We start from the raw sequence: 16,624 nt of genomic DNA on the forward strand, positions 1-16,624 counted from the left end.
ACAAGCTCCGTTGTTCAAAATAACAATAAAGTTTGCAAAAATCATGAAATTAGCTTAGAATGATGTGATCTAAACAAATGCTTTTTTGCTGCTTGTTTCTGAAAAGCTTCATGCTAGCAACTTCCTTTTGGGGAAAAAAAAAACCCCAAAACCAAACCAAAACAGAAAAGAAACATGCCTCAGAAAAAATTTGGGATATATGAAGAATGCTAGAAGTTGTGAACTTCCCAGCAGCTGACGATAAATCAACTGGTGCAGGCTGCTGGCAATTCAGAGCACTGGAGCCTTCCCCTGGGGAATATTCTTGCAGATTCCTGAGGTCTTTCCAACAGTGGTGGTTTGACAGGGACAGAAAAAGAGGCTATAACCATCCAGCAGGGATAAGACAGTGAAAATCTGTTGTCAAATAAACAAAGTTCTTCTGTTCAGAAGTAGGCGCTTCACAGCTTCCAAGGTGCTGTGTGCTTCCCATCTGTAGAGGGCACGTAGGTGCCTTTTACTTATGGGCTAGAAAATAAAGAGAAATGCATATATAAATTTTGATCACATAGTACTGAAAGGATTGAAATCTTACAAAGGGCAGAGTGGTTTGATGTTCTAGGATGTTAGCAGGTTAAAGAACAACACTAAATAATAAATGAACATTCTCGTTTGAAACAAAGGAGCATCACTGAAACAGGAGGGGATGTAGCCTAAGGGCAAGGGGAGCTTTGTATGGTGAGCAGAGCTGCCTCTCGAGCTGGGACAGGGATCTCCTCATCCACTCTGTGCACAGGCCGCATGGGTGAGCCTGGCAGTGTCTGTGCAGCTGGGATCCTGCATGCTCCAGGGCTTTGCCTGCGGCTTTGCAGTGTGCTAAGTGAGGTCAGTCTTGGGAGCAGCCTAGGGCAGTGCAGACATAAACTGTGTGTCCCCCAAGGGCCATGTTTTTGGGCTCTGTGCCCCCAAAAGGCAGGCAATGCTGTTCCCACAGCTGGACTTCACAGGGGAAGGTGAAGGGCTGAAGCTGGAGTTGGGTAAGAGAAGGGGTCTGGCAGCAATACTGGCTTGTGGGATGCCCTGTCCCCTGCCCAGCCTGCGGGCTCTATTCTCAACCAGGTCATCAAGCTGAGCCAGGCTGAAAGTAAACCTGTTCTATGCACAAATCCCAAACTATCTACGACAGTACAGATAGGGAATAGTAATTGTGTGGGGGTGTGGGACAGCCAGCGGTGATGGGGAGCTAAGCTGGCTTTCTGTCCTAGGATGGCCATGCGGGTGCCAACCTGACAGGCTGCCTGTCCAGCTGCTTATGGATGGGCAGATGTCCCTTAAATCATGCTGTTCAGCAGCAAAATGGTTAACGGTGATGGCAGTCCTGTCTTAAACATTTAAATAATTAGCTTTCAAAGTTAACACCCTATTAAGCCAAAGGGAGGAAGTTCACACCTCTCCTGGTGTTATTGTTCCAGTCTGGCTGGCTGCAGCAGCAGAATGACTGTAGTGCCTTGGTTTGTGTTGTGAAGGTTATCTTTGCAGCCAGAAGGGGTAGAAAGAAGAAACTTCATTTATAGAAAAGGAAGAAAGCACAATACAGCAAAGCCTCTGGGAAGATTATGAAGCTGTAGGTTCCAGGCTTTCGTCTATGTGTGGATTTTTTTTTTTAAACTGTCCTTTCCACTTTCAGCTGGGTAAAAGATTCCACTATTTTGAATAAGGCAGAGTATTAAAATGAAATCATGTGCATTATATTATGTGACTTTTAAATATTTTACTCATCAAATTTAATTAATTTACCCACAGTTTAGAGCCGCACAGAACAGCGTATCATGGATGGCACTGCTCTGTAGGGAACCCTGGCACCCTTGACAGGAGAAGGTCCACAGTATGCCCGGATGCTGCGTGCTGCCCAGGAAGACAAATCGCTTCTGATGGCTTAAATCTACGTTAAACTTTGTAGCGTAGTAGTAAAATCCAGGGAGCACTGTTGGTCACTAATGGTGACCCAAAGAATGTGCTTGGTTTGGGCATTGGCAACGGTTACATTCCCTTTCCATTCACACCCTGTGTGGTGCCTGATTCTGCTGAGGAAGCTAGTACAAAATTATTTAGTTTTGTTTATTTCTTTGTTATTTTTTCTGCTGATTTAATGAACTCAGATGGGATTACTGAAGGACAAGGCTCTCCCCCACAAGAATTCTCTGATCCAACATCAGTTTATAGAAGAATATGCTAGCAATATCTCAGTTCTGGTCCATGGGGACACAAGGAACTCAGACCAGATGGTGGCCCGTGTGATCTTAAGTGACCATAAAAAATCAACATCTGAATTCCCTAGGCTTATTTGCAAATGGACACATTTGCACTGTACATTAGCAAGCTAATGCTCTTTTAACATCTTCTTTCATTCTTATCTTTTCTTCAAAGGAGAAAAAATGCTGCAAGTAGAAAAGGGAATTGGTCACTGTTCATTTGCACATTTCTTCTATCACAGGTTTCAAACCTGAACCAAATAACATTAAATAAATCCGTATAGATCAAGGTAAACCATCTTTGCCTTTCCTAACGTTGCTGCTTTGTGAGGCATGCTGGGGTATTCGTTGCTGCTTTGTGAGATGGGCTGGGGTATTTGTATCAAGGAGAAAAGCAGGGTTTACACTGGCAGAGAAGGAAGGGTTTGGCCCAGCTCCAAAGTTCACAACTTTTTTGTATGTACATGTTACAATATTAGGGAACCCTCCCAGAATCGACACTTGCCTGGGAAATACTTTCCCATTCCCCAGCTGAATTTGCAACGTCAAGCCTTTTTATTAAAAAACCAAAATGCTAACTGACAGTAAGTGGGAAATTATCCTTGAATTCTTATATTTTATGACAGAACTTGTACTGCGTGCACGAACGCCCATGAAAGCAGCTCCTGGGCTAATTCAGGGGGTGTTCTCCTGTCATCACACACAGAGGAGAAACCGGTTGCTGTATTTCTCCACATGGTGTGCCTCCTAACCCTGTAATGGTTTCTCGTGTGTGTGTGATGACCCCTGTGAACACAGATTTTTGAATACACTGAAATATTTGTGTTTTTTTCTGTATTTTAGAGGCAAAATATGTAGTAACATTTTCATACAGAAACCAAAAGAATATAATTAGGGGATGTTACTTGTTTGTGTGGCCACTTCAGCCTTCAAGGGACTATGTTCTTGTGATGGCAAAAAAATGTATTAGGTGGTAAGTGTTGATCCCTGGGCGTAGTTAAAGGGTTCAAATCATGGCTGGTTCTGAAGGGTTTGGATAAGAGGCAGGCAGGACACAGAAATCAAGTTTGTGATGGACATTTCATGAAAAAAAGGCCAACTGCTCCCTCTCTCCCAAGAGGGCTATGAGAATGTCAGTGTGAGGTTTGGGATTTTTTTTTTCTTTAAGAAAATATTTACTGGCTCTTTTCTACATTCTTTACACAGTCTAAACAACATTGAAGCCAAGGAAAGCCAAGTTTGGATTATGAACTCTTTAGCTTTTTTAGAGTTGAGCAGTGAAATTGTGGAGAAAAACAGCTTTTTGCCTTTTTTTTTTTTAAAACCTGTTCACTTAGGGTATGTCTAAACCAAGGTTGTTTCTCATCAGCTTTAAAATAGTTCATGCTGAACCTGGATCTGTTGTTGTTGTGGACACGCAGTACCCTCATTCTTTCCCTGTGGGCTAGGTAAAAGATGTTCCTCTGCTCAGCCTGGGGTTTGTGCTTCTTGTCTGTGTCTCCCAAGCCAGATAACCTCTCCTTGCTAATGTGCCAGCCCAGCCAGGTTAGCAACAGCGACCTTGAAGGTCCGCCTGTTGGCTTTGGTGGAAGACGGTCTAGGGTGCTTGCCCTGGCACGGGGCAGGTAAGGGGACACTTGTAAACAGAGGAGGGTGACAAGAAGCCTGTTGACAGCCACTAACCTTTTCCCCTAGCACAGCTGTTTGCGGAGCGCCCATCTGCTCAGGCTTGTTGGGGAAGCTGGCTGGATCAATGTAAATCCCTTAAACCTGGACCCGTGGTCTCGTTACAAGCAAGGTGCCACTCCTTTAAATGCCATGATTAATAGCCAACGTCTGAGGGGATATTTTGCCCATCAGTGTCTACAGCAAATTGATTTTAGGAGAAATCAGAAAATTGAAAGGAGTGTTGGGGAAATGTGTTTCTGCTAACGCAGCCACAGACTTGAGTGATTTGCAATAGCTCAAACAACCGTTTTTTAGCATTTGTTAGTGCCTTCTGGCATTGCAGTGTTCCCGGCTCATGCCTGTTATTCTCGCTAGTGTTCAGCAAATCGATGTCCTGAATGCTTTGTGTCTGCCGAAGTGGTAAGATGGGGTCATGAACGTGTGGGAATGTGCAAGAGGATGAGACAGCTCCTGGGGAGGAAGGCTGGGAAGTGGGTTACAAGGCAAGGGTCTGCACAGACCCTGCAGCCTGGTTGGACACAGAAGGTTGCCTTGGGAAACACTGACCCAAACTAGGGAGCAGGGGGCCACGTGGGGCTGTTGAGGTGGTGCCTCTGGTTCCTGCTTCATTGGGTCATTACTTTTCCAATCTAGGGTCAGGATGTGCCAGTGTCCCAGGCACGTTTTAATTTTGCCAAACTTTAAATGGGATATAACCCATGTTATACAGTATTTCTGTGAAAGCTATAGACTGACCCTGTGTTTTCAGCATTCACCTTGAATTTTAGCGGTTGGCTGGTAAAGTGATGTCAGCAAACCCACTAGTGAAAATTTATACCAGACCTCTGTTTCCCTTTGATAATGGATTAAAAAAGATCCCTGAATGGAATAAACTGTATTGACAAAATGACTCTTTCTTCTCCTTTTATAATTAAATTTTTATTACTCTTTTTTTTTTTTTTTTTTGGTAGCATAAGTAGGGAGGGGGGGAAAGAATTATACCCTATATGGCATAGCAATATCAGCAGAAATCCTGCAGTAAAAAAAAAAAAAAAAAAATCTATATGCTTTAGAGGTCAAGACAGTCTAAAGTTACTTTTCTTTTAAGTTGCTCGATGCTGCCTAAAGGTTGGACTGATTTTTGTCTGCAGCAGACTCAGAGCACACCTGCAGACACCCCAGGTCAGCTCTCATGGCTCATGTTACGTGTATTAGCTCAGCTGTGGTAACCTGGCTGTGTGTCTAAAGACTGAGGCTGAGGGGGGCTGGGATGAGGGTGGCTGATGAAGGCAGCACTACATACCTCCCCAGACAATCTGTTCATCAGTCAAATCCTGGGCTGAGGCAAAACGGGACTGGTGATACTGGTGTCTTAAAACACGGTGCTCTGAGCTGTAGCTGTTCAGATAGAGCCTGATGGCCAGCTCAGGTATGCTACGGTGAAGGAGAGAGGAGGTAGGTAGGAGGAACCATGCAAACCAAATGCTCGTGCCCATCCTTCAATGCCATGTGCCCTGAGTTGTTCAGGAAATGGGTTTGCCAGCTCAAACACTTCAAGGATACTGTTGTTGTCACAACTGCTATGGCTACATGCACAGATCATTCAAGGTGTAAACAAGTCCACTATTTGAGTATGGTGCTTTTAAGTAAATGAGTATGGTGTTTGTAAGTTGTCACTTCTCACGTGTTTCATGGCAGGGTCTGTTCTGCCTTACCTGCCATGTGTCACATTTTAGAATGGCTGAGGGCATAATGTCCCATTAAAATACAGCAGGTGGGCATGTTGACTGTCAGGGTATTTTGGCCTACAGCTAGTAAAAAAACTACCTATAGATACATCTGTTTGCAACTCAGACGGCTGCTGTGTCCCTTCAAAAATGGTCCTTGCTTCTTTAGCTGGGTAAACTGGTAACTCTGGTTTAGACCCATCCAGAGCTTCCATGTTTGATCTAAACTTTTTTTTTCTTTAAACTCTGGCAAAACTTGCGTGTGTCAAGCAATATTAATTGAGCTAAGTTACTGGTTTCTCTTATCATGTCAGCAGCAAATAACCTTCCACAGATCATCCTCATTTGTGGAGATGACTTTCATGGGTACTGGTGGTGGTTGTTAAGGTTGAGATCTGTTTTCTTATGAACAGTTTTCCGAGGCTGAGATGAGGGATAGATCGGCTTATTTTGTTTAGTCTGAATTGTCTCTCTGCAATATAATGAAAATAAAGGGATGTTTTTATTCTTCGAATCACCAGGTCTTGTTATAATGCATGGAAAAGTGGAATGTTATAATGGATGGAAAGATGTCACCCTTTTATTGGGACTAACAGTAGCAGGAATTTAACTCAAGTACTGCATTTTACTACCTGGAAAAAATTAGATGTATCTTACAGGATTTGTCCAAAACGACTTAAGGAGTTAACTAGAAAGCTGAACTTGGAATAAGATTTCTTGAATGGTCATACTGTTTAAACTAAATGGGGCCATGATGCTTTGCTGCTTCTTGTGATTTGAACCTGCCTGCTGCAAATACATTCCCTCTTTCTTATTTTAGCAATTAATCAAAACGAAGAAAACAGCAGTCAAGAAATAAGAGGACTAGAAGAGCTCAAGGATACCTCTGATGATCAGGTAAATGTGTAAGATTAATGCCATCTCAGGGACTTTTTCAGATATGCAGGTTGAAGGATCTGCTCTCTGTAGCTCTGGGAAATGGATTTACCTTGATGTTCTGCACAGGGAGCCCATAGGAAGGAGAAAGTCTGCTGGATCTTGTCTAATGTGACTATTTAGAATAAGATTGATGATTATTCTGGGAATTAATCCCATGATGTTGCAATCGGGCAGCATTCCTCAACTATCTCTCTGCTCTTTTTAGATAATACACATACCATATACCAGATGTGAAAATAAAATGAGTTGTGCTTTAGGAGGCAAGGGCATGTGACGTTTTGATTGAATTTTAATCACTGTAAGTAGACATGCAGTGAAATGAAGATACTTATTAGTCACTCAAGTGTAAGCAGCAACCTTTTTCCTTCCCTCCCTAACTGCCCTCATTTACAACCAAAGCATACTTCTAGATATTGCTCAGAAGAAACGTAACTGCATTTTAGAGCATCTTATTGTGTAATTGCTTACCCTTTTTGATTCTGTGATTTTTTTTATTAATCCCAGTTCATTCAATCATTCAGTTCATGCACTGAAACTGTGCAAGTGGAACTACATTGCTCATTGTGTTGGTTCTGATTCTTGCTTTTCATTTAAAATTGATTTCTCCCAGTCTTCATTGGTTGTTTTCCTCTATTCTCTTAAAAATTTTGTTTCCCACCAGTTTCCACCTTTTTTCCTTCCTATATATGCAACTTGAAGCTCATCTCTGATTCATCTCCTAACTCCTTGCCCTCTCAAAAGCTGTGTGTGAGAAAGTCAGGATTTGCAGTGATGTCTGTGAGCAAGACAGAGTCTTGCTCAAGCAAGAGAGTGACTTCAGAGTCATGCTCAAGCAAAATGTTTGGATGTGGCCTGCTCTTTTCTTCATTACACACAGTTTCAAATCTATTAAAAAAAAAAAATAGTAGGAGCCCTAAGTTGTGAAAATTTTGTTACCTGATCTTGTATTCCTAAATCGTATCAGTGCAGGGTTGAGGATCAATCTTCTAGAGCTCAGGTGTGCATTACAGAACTATAGGAAAGACTCAGAGGGAAATACTGACCTCACCACACAAGAAATCTGGCTTTCTGTTTTCTTTTTTTGGGTTTCATATATGCCCTACTTGATTGTTGTAGCTCTTACTAATTTTTGAAAATGCTTGTTCACATGTAAGTCAGACTTGTAAAGACTACAACATGTGCTTAAAGCTCCTAAATAGCCAGCTAGTAAGATTACATGGACAGATTGTAAAAGCCCATAAGAATTTATTATTGGGATATTGATTCACCCAACTTTAATTTGGCTGGAAAACAGCTTCTAAAATGTGAAAGTATTTGAAACATTTTACACTCATTTAAAATTAATTATTAAGTGAGCAGTTAACAAAAGTGTTCAAGTGCCCAACTGGGAGGAGAAGTGTTATCAAAGCAGCTGTTGCTCCAATTCGTTTGTCAGTGCCATAAAAACGACAGCCTGCAAACACCAACAAGTGTGGTTTAAGGGTGTGAATGATTTTTTTTCACTTTAGTGAGGTTGTGCACGTGACTGGAGCAAAGCGAAGCTGAGAGAGTTGGGCTTGTTCAGCCTGGAGAAGAGAAGGCTCCAGGGAGACCTTATAGCACCTTCCAGTACCTGAAGGGGCCTGCAAGGAAGCTGGAGGGGGGGGACTTTTTACAAGGGCCTGTAGTGACAGGACAAGGGGTTTAAATTGAAAGTGGGGAGGCTTAGATTAGATATCCGGAAGAAGTTCTTCCCAGAGAGGGTGGTGGGGCACTGGAACAGGTTGCCCAGAGAAGCTGTGGATGCCCCATCCCTGGATGTCTTCAAGGCCAGGCTGGATGAGGCTTTGAGCAACCTGGTCTAGTGGAAGGTGTCCCTGCCTATGGCAGGGGGGTTGGAACTAGATGGTCTTTAAGGTCCCTTCCAACCCAAACAATCCTTTTGAGACAGTGGTATATAGTTTTAAGTTTTCAGGTTGATCAAAGGTGAAGCCTGTAATAATTACGTTATTTTCAGCAGACACAGGAGGAGACAGAAGCGCAGTGGAAAAAAAAACCCAAACCACCACAGACCTCTTCTGTTAGCAGAGTTGAAGGGTGTGGTGCCTGCTCTAAACACTGCTTTGTGCGACAGAGGCCTGACTTACATTGTAGTTAGTACACAATAGTGGTAGAAGAGTGGAAAAAATTCAATACTGAGAATTTTTAAAAGCGAGCATGCTGTAAACAGTTTAAATAATGTAAATAAAAAAATCCCATCCTGTTTGCCTAGGGCTGTCTGAATTCACCTGCGTGTCACTGCTAGCATATTCATTTATGGCCTTTGCAGAGGAAGTGCTGTCCGATGGATCTGCTGAAACAGAAAATGTGTTGTCAGCACCTTTGCTTTTCCAACCTCGGTAGTGACTAATTTACTTCCCTACCCATTAAATGTTTTTATTTCATTTCAAATATTGCATAAACACCTTTAATGATAGTAATTTTGTGCCGTGAATGGTAGTAAAGCCATACTATAAAGCTCCTACGTTCTTTTATCATTCATTAAATTAAAACCAGTTAAAATATGCAATTTTGTGATTTTCACCTTCACATAAGTTAGTGCTTGTATCTCTGTTGGTGTACTTGAACTAGAGGACTAAGCACCAACATCTGGGCATGTGGGATTTTGGAGGGTATGTGCCTGCACAAAATACAAATCAAAATTGCGCTTTGCAAGTAGGGCGGCTTGCCTTTACACTTTAGTCTAACAAACAGCTTCAAAGGTATTGCTTGTAAATTAAATTTATATTCACAAGTGAAAATGACCAGTAATAGGAGACTTCTTCCCAACCAGCTTTTAGAAGCTCTCATCAATTAATTAGTTGACCTGGATGCTTTCTTGTAAGTATTTAGCAGAAAGATTTATAGAGGAAAGTCAGCATAATTGAGGAAATAAAATTAAAAGTGAGGGATTCATATTTTTGTTATGAAAAAGCGTATTTAGCCTTTTGTATTTCAAGTGCATTCTTTACTCCCAGACCCAAGCATATACAATTAACTTAATACCTTATCCCTCCCAGAAAGTTTTTAGTTGACCTTTTACCTTCTGGAAACCCTATGAAATAAGTAGATATTTCACGTTCTCTGCATATCTTTTAATTAAATAATAGTTGGGGAAAGACGGGACATGTTAAAAATGTAAGATTTCTTTTTGGTGGTTATTTGAAACAGGACAACATGATTCTTTAATGAAATTGCCAATTTGAATACAGACCATGTTTGTGGCAGAGCTAATGGGCTTGTGTCTAGAGTTACTTCTTCCCTGGGGTGCTCATGCATGCAGAAAGCAATAATGTGCCCTGTCTGAACAGAGGCAGAGGGCAAGGGGTGAAAGAGAGCGAGGCCCGTGTGGTCAAAAAGGTGTCTTTCTCTGGGGTGTTTCATCCACTTGAACATACTGAAGCCAGCTGTTACCCAAAACTGAAGTCTCACTTCCTCATCTTAACATAAATGATTTTAACCATTGGGCTCTGCTTCATACGCTGCAGATCAATAACTGTTTGTTCAGCAGAGGGAATGCTGCATTTCTGTCAATGCCTATCTGACATTTGAAGTACAGGACTCGTAACCATCTATGACACTCGTAGGTCATGGTCTGCCTTGTCTGGGCACAACATGAAGGTGTGAAAAGTGCCTCCATAGTCCCAGATCCAAAGAGACTGTAAATCTTTATAGACCAAAGCCCTAACAGGTCTCAACAGTTTGGGTTGTCCTTAGCCTACAAGCCGTGAGGGAATTACAGCACACAGACTTTGTACTCTCTGCTAGGAGCACCCCAAAGCCGTGAAATAAGCAGGTTTGGCTCGAGCTGATGTCCCCAAGCCATCTAAGTGTGTGAAGTGCAGACATCGGACTTCAGCCAAATCTGTGGTGATTGCCTAGGTTCCCTTTGCAAACTACTAGAGAAAAAAGGATATTTTAGGAAATAATTAATTTGACCATTTTTAAATGTCTACTGGAGAGTAAAAAAAATATTCTTAAGTACCTCTTTTTCTCTATTGATTAAACGAGTCTGGACAACTAGTTCAGTGTATTCTTCCACATTTGATAAAATCAGTCTCACTCCTGATCTGCAGGTGATAACAGTGCATCAGAACTGGTTTATAAATCCATGTTCTTGATTTAGAAGATAAGGAGCTAACGTCATAGAAAATGTAAGGACCTTTAGGTTAGGCGCTGCAATTCCTTATTTTGTCAGCAGACTTCTGACCTGCAAACCAGTACGTATGTTCCTTACGTGGGAAAGCTGGGTTCCTCAGCAGGCTGGGGACTAACCATAGGACATGCAGAGCACAGGCTGCATCTGAAATTCGTGTCTTCTCCAGAGCACAAGTGCCTGATGCAGGCTTTTGAGGAGATGCTTTCATCCAGGGGGAATGTAGGCATGCAAAAATTTCTTTCAAATCATTCAGCAAAAAGAAAAGGGTGGAGGCATGGGGAAGGAGGTTTATTTGCAGGTTGCTTTTAAAGTCATATAACAATAGCCTAGGCATGCCACATGCCTGGCTCTCCCAAGGCATAGGCTGTTCCCGTCAGGAAACATCTGGGCTAATAAAAGCTGTGCAGTATCGTCAAGCCAGGTCTGAGTTACGCAGAGGCTATATCCATGACCAAATCATGGACATAGAGCCACTGACTTTTCAGGGAGCAATTTAGCCCTCATCAGCTGACTTTGTGATGGGTCTGATATGCCTGTGTGCAAGCACGAATCTGTCTTTATATATGGATGGCATTTTTATAAAACAACCAGTGCTGAATGTTTTGACAAAATACTATCAGCGTAGCTTGAATAACTGGCAGAATATTAGCCAGAAAAACAGTTCTAACAAGGTTTTTAAAGCAAACCTCACTTTCTTCCCTAAACAAAATCAGGAGCTATTGATTTGTTATTTACAGAGTAAATAAATGTGGCGCAACTGTCTTTTAACTCTTGAGGCTTGCATACGTGAAAAATGGTTTGGAGCGGGAGCAGAGGGAGTTGTAGCCTGTTATTTTTAGGAGTGCCTTGTGTTGCGCTTCATTCTTTTTCCAGGGCTGTTCCTGGCTAACTTTCCCATGAGTTTTTAACCTCTTGCTCTTGTTCTCTTATGTAACAGGAAACAGGCTGACAGGAACAAATAAAACACAGCGTATCTGATAGTCACACGCAGAGGAGCGGTTGATTTAGTTAGCCCTGCCTTTGTTCCTCCAAAGTAGATACATTTGGAGATTTGGATGTGCTTCAGCTCCTCTCCAGTTGTTTCCCAGGAAGCAGCGACTTGTTTGTGCTCAGCAAGCGGCACCCAAGTATCGCAAATATGAGAAAGCAGATGCATTTCTTATAAGGTTGAAATTTGTGGCGGTGTCATGTCCTGGGATTGTGGATTTAAGTATCTGTTTGCTCTTTCTCCCACCCTTAAGGCAGGAGTTTTGTGCAAGCTTCAGGGAAGAGATGACATCGGACGGATTGAGCTGGTCCACAAGCTGGCGAGAGAAAACTGCCTGTTTTTGCAGGCGGATAGAAAACCACCGGAGAAGGCAGAACAAGTAAGACACTTCTTGTTTGGGTTTTTTGTTTCTTTCTGGCAGGGGAGGGAGATTTAGGTCACAAAACTGAAATAGCAAAGCTGATGGTCAGAATCCAGGGCACACATTAGTCATGGAGCTGTAGCTGCTCTCCTCTGGCATTTATATTTCTCTGAAGTGCGTGCAGTTCAATAATTGTCAACGCACTTAAATTATTATGTTGTCATTAACTGTCAGTTACTGTTATTAATATCTTTACACACATAGGAAATAGCAGATGATTTCAAGATGCTTTCTACCAAATTCTGATTATGAAATATTTGGGGGTTAGGTTATATTTAAATAACATACAAGGTATATGAGTGCTTAATGTACTTACTTTAAATGGTCTTAAAGACAGTTACTTTGCTGCTGGTATATTTGGATGCAAGCATTGGCTAAAACTTTTCAGTGTGAATTAAAAAGAATGGTCTGGGTAGAGAATTCAGCAGTTTCTAAAAAAAAAAATGTGTTTTCAACCAGAAGTTGCACTGAAGAAAGCAGCATTTTGTTTATTGCTTCTGAAAGCACTTATTCAGATGTTAATAATTCAGTTGAAAATACACTAAAACTTGACTGCTCTGCTTATAGCACAATGTATCCTAATTTGGTTCTCCTGGTAAAGATTTCTATTCTGATTGCATATTCATCTAAAGGTGCCCAGGATAATAACTGCAAGAAACAACAAAAATCCCACCTAGCCCTCATGTGTCTTGCTATAATGTTAATGTAATTTATTCTATTTTCTGCTCACTGGACAGTAGAAAAAAGGCATGTGCTTTAGAAAAGAAATACTTCTCAGCTCATCTGCAAGCTCATTCCTACTGAAGTAAGGCTGCACAAAGGAAAAGAGAAAGATGAAATCTTATTTCATAGCTTTATGCTGTTCTGTTCAGCAGCATATAACGTCTAGTCTGGTGTAGTTAAATATGTAATTGTATTGGTAGTTGTACACGAGGGAGGAGGGTAATTAGCCAGGCTCAAATCCCTGAAATTGAATTGTTCTTCAGCTGATCTACCAGCCATGGACATCTGGCAGAATTTCCATGTATCTTTAAACCGTATCAACAAAGCACAATTAAAAGTTTAGGTTCTTAAGTATGGAAGGTTTTAAGCCAGGGAAGGTTTCTAATTGTGTTCTGGATTTGGAAGCAAGATTACAGATGCTGTGGGCGTAAGGGAGAGGGGAATGTTGGGACTGATACTCAGTGGATATTTTTGCCGCTTACTCTGGCCCTTGCAAAGGGTGATGTGGTATCAGCTGCAGCTCTGTAGCTGCACAGATTACACTACAGTTCCAAAAATGGAAAGGAAAGAAGCGCTCAGCTTTTCTTCTCCTTTGAAAAACATGGTACTTAGCAATTGCTGCTATTTAGGAGATGAGTGCCTTCAGTTTAGCAGGAGGTAGAGCGAGTGGCTCATATCCATACTGAGTGGAATAACGCAGCATTTACTGCTCTTGGGCAAGGATGTGACTTTAGACCTGGGGGGTGACAGGAAAGAAAAGACATCTGAGAGGGGGCAGAAGCACAGGTCATTTCTTAAAGTGCCCTTTATTTCTGGGAGAGTGTCTTACATCCAGTGCTGGCAGTAGCAAGTTTTCGGTGTGCTGCTCTGCGCGTTGCTGGTTGTTGTAGAGTGGGGGGGTGACGTGGCTCTCCCTGTGGTGCAGGCAGCCCATGACCATGTGTAAGACAGGCTTGCAGTCCTCGCTGCGGGCGTATTTGCTAAGCCCCCAGCCAGTCTATAGATTCATTAGGAATAATTGCCAAGAAGGCATTACTGTACATGGGCAAGGTCTGTCACAGGGCTCTCAGTTTAGCTGACTCAGGTGATTTACATTCACTGGCAAAACCCCACGCTGTGGTGAGGGCGGTGGGTCGCATACGTTCAGGAAGACGTGAGCTTCCATCCCTTCCTCTCCCACCCTTCCTCTCATGTGGCCTGAGAGCTGCTCTGGCGCATGTGCAGGTGGCAGGATTTGGCTGGCTGGGCAGAGTTCGCTGCTTTGGGCAGCTGTTCCCTCTCTCCTCTAGGGAGAAAGCAACAGGCTGCATTGTAGTGAGCACCACTTGGGTGCAGGCTTTCAGGCCTTCTTCCTGTCTTCTCCTGCTGCTACAGAAGTGGTGGCAGATTCATTGGCATCCGCTTACTACCCAGTCCCTTGTGCTCCCTGCAAATGTTACAGGAACAACGTGTTCAGGGCATGGTGTCCTTACGAAATGATGTGTAGCATGCCCATATTTCTTTTCTTTTTTAATTATTTTTAAAAGCATAGCTTAGTCTTACATTATTGTCTTAGAAACACAGGGTAACAGGCACTCCATGCAGGCAGTAAAGCGGAGCAGCCCTGCCTCTTCTCCGCAGGACCTTCATTTCTCAGCACATTTCTCAGCAAGTGTCCCTGCTCTAAAGCTTTCACCAGCTCTCCCTCCCGGGGAGTTTAAACCGCGCTTTCACGGATGTTCTGCCTTCCTCAAAGGGACATCATTGGGTCTGTAAATGAGATGCGTGAACACCCTGCCAGGCTCCTCTCCCGGCGCTTGGAAAGCTGGCTAGCGGGGCTGGCAGACTGGCAGCCCATCTCGAAGCAGAAATGATGCTGGTTTGCAGGGCTGTGTGTTTCAGGCAGCCCACGCCCGTGTTGCTCTTCAAGGCTGGGGGCTTTGCAACACGCCTGGAAGTAAAGCTGCTCTTTCCAACATGGCCAAGGGCGAATTTTTTGCTGATTCTTGTACTTCCCTTTGAAGAAGGAAGAGCTCTCAGCCAAAGGGAGGAATTGGGTACCCAGTGACCCCAATAGCTTTTTTCCTACACAGTGAGTGAGGTGTGGAGCTGCCTGGGGAAATGACACTCTGGTGTTTGCAGTGTTCTGGGTGTGATGGAAGCTCAGCTGTGAGGAGGACTGGTGAGCCCTGCTATCATTCAAATAACTAATGACCATCTTCATCTGAGCTTGAGGATAGAACTTAGTGTCTCAGGTAGGAAAGGTAGATGACGTGGATGCACAAGAGTCTGATTTTCAGAGGTTTTCAGGCAGATAAAATACCTAAAGGTAGTCTTCAAAGTGTGGTGTTGGAGTCCACGGCCTGAAATTGGCAGGTGAAGCATGGATAGGTTTGGGTCTCTGGTTCAGAAAGAGATGAAATTTAATTATTTTTTTTCCCCAGAAAAAGCAGATGGTCTGGAAGAGTGAAAATAATGTGACAGCTGGGTGGTTCACTGGAGGAAACAGTTCAGTTTGGAGCTATGCTGGCAGAAAGAAGGGATTACTTCAGTTTGGATGTGTTCTGGAGGGTGTAAGATTGTGGTATATATATGATGATTTTGTGCATGCATACATTTTTACTTCACTCTTTCAGCACCCAAGTCAGAAAGTCCATAATGCTTTTGGTTTAGGTTTCTGGTATGCTATAATTTCTTTTCAGATAAAAGATCTGGATAAAAAAGTGTTGTGAAGAAGTCCTGTAATTTAAAAAGTTTTGTGCACAAGGTCTGTTACATGTGAGCTGCTTACTTGTTTCTTGCACTGCATGCTTGCTGTGGCCAGGTTAGACTGGTATGTTGGAACTGCTGTTCTTCTCTACCGCACAGTGCCAGCTTTCTCTCTGGTCATCACAATATTTGCAAAGTGCTCTGACTAATGGTGCTCACAGACTTGTAGAGGAAACCAAAACCTAAATCACAGTGACTTTTCTCCCCCATTCCCACTTGTTAATGTGTTAGAATAAGGTTCTTAATAAAAAGCAGTGAACCTACCATATGTGTTAGGTTTCCTAAAACTTGTTTTGCTAATGAGTAGAAAGTAAATAGTAGTAAATAAGCTTACAAATAGGCAGATAAGCTTCTTCTCTGTGCTGTTGCATTCCTACAATGAGATTCAATATATTGGTAAATAAATAAAATGGTTGTCTAAAATGCACGGAAATTATTTTAATATCAGTTGTGGACTAGAGTAAAAATAACTATGCAAGCTTGCAGTTCTAATTTTATCATTACATGCAAATCACACTCATAAGCCTAGGGAAATGTAAAACCTGGTCTTTTTATTTTTATGTTATGTAAATATTTCATTCCCTTAAAACAATTGCTTTGACAGAAAATAAATGAAAAATCTGTATCGAAATATTCAGCTATAAAATGAGCCAGCTTTTTTGAGAAGTTTGCTTACTGTTAGCATTGTTTATCATGTAGGAAGGAAGCTCTGTATGTGCAGCCATTTGAAGTAATTTGCCATAGCTTCTTTTGCTCAAGCATACATTTGAGAGGCATTTGAGGCATATTTGCACTAAACCATATTTTTTTGGAACTCCTTTTGAGCAACTACAGGCTCAGTTAAATAATGCCTTTGCAATAGATGTGATACTGTTTGTACAGTGTTTCCAGTTATTATTGCAATGAAGTGTTACACTGACTAATAAAATCACATCTCTTCATAGCATCATTGCCCTAGCAAAATTGTAGGGGGCTTTTCACCTCAGCAACATGGGGGAAATA

At 42.2% G+C, this 16,624-nt stretch overlaps 1 protein-coding gene across 1 annotated transcript in view; it reads left to right on the forward strand.

Annotated features, from left to right (window-relative positions):
- LOC104506695 (rap guanine nucleotide exchange factor 5-like) overlaps positions 1 to 12,109 on the forward strand; it is a gene marked incomplete at its 3' end in the record, with an annotated part of 37,377 nt that extends 25,268 nt beyond the window's left edge. Inside the window, exons 8-9 of the mRNA XM_010147728.1 lie at positions 6,447 to 6,523; positions 11,984 to 12,109. Coding sequence (XP_010146030.1) covers positions 6,447 to 6,523; positions 11,984 to 12,109 — 203 coding nt within the window. The remainder of the gene's footprint in view (positions 1 to 6,446; positions 6,524 to 11,983) is intronic.
- Between the last annotated feature and the right edge of the window lie 4,515 nt (positions 12,110 to 16,624).

This window comes from Eurypyga helias, unplaced genomic scaffold, assembly GCF_000690775.1.
Source record: "Eurypyga helias isolate BGI_N326 unplaced genomic scaffold, ASM69077v1 scaffold19102, whole genome shotgun sequence".
Taxonomy (NCBI): Eukaryota; Metazoa; Chordata; class Aves; order Eurypygiformes; family Eurypygidae; genus Eurypyga; species Eurypyga helias.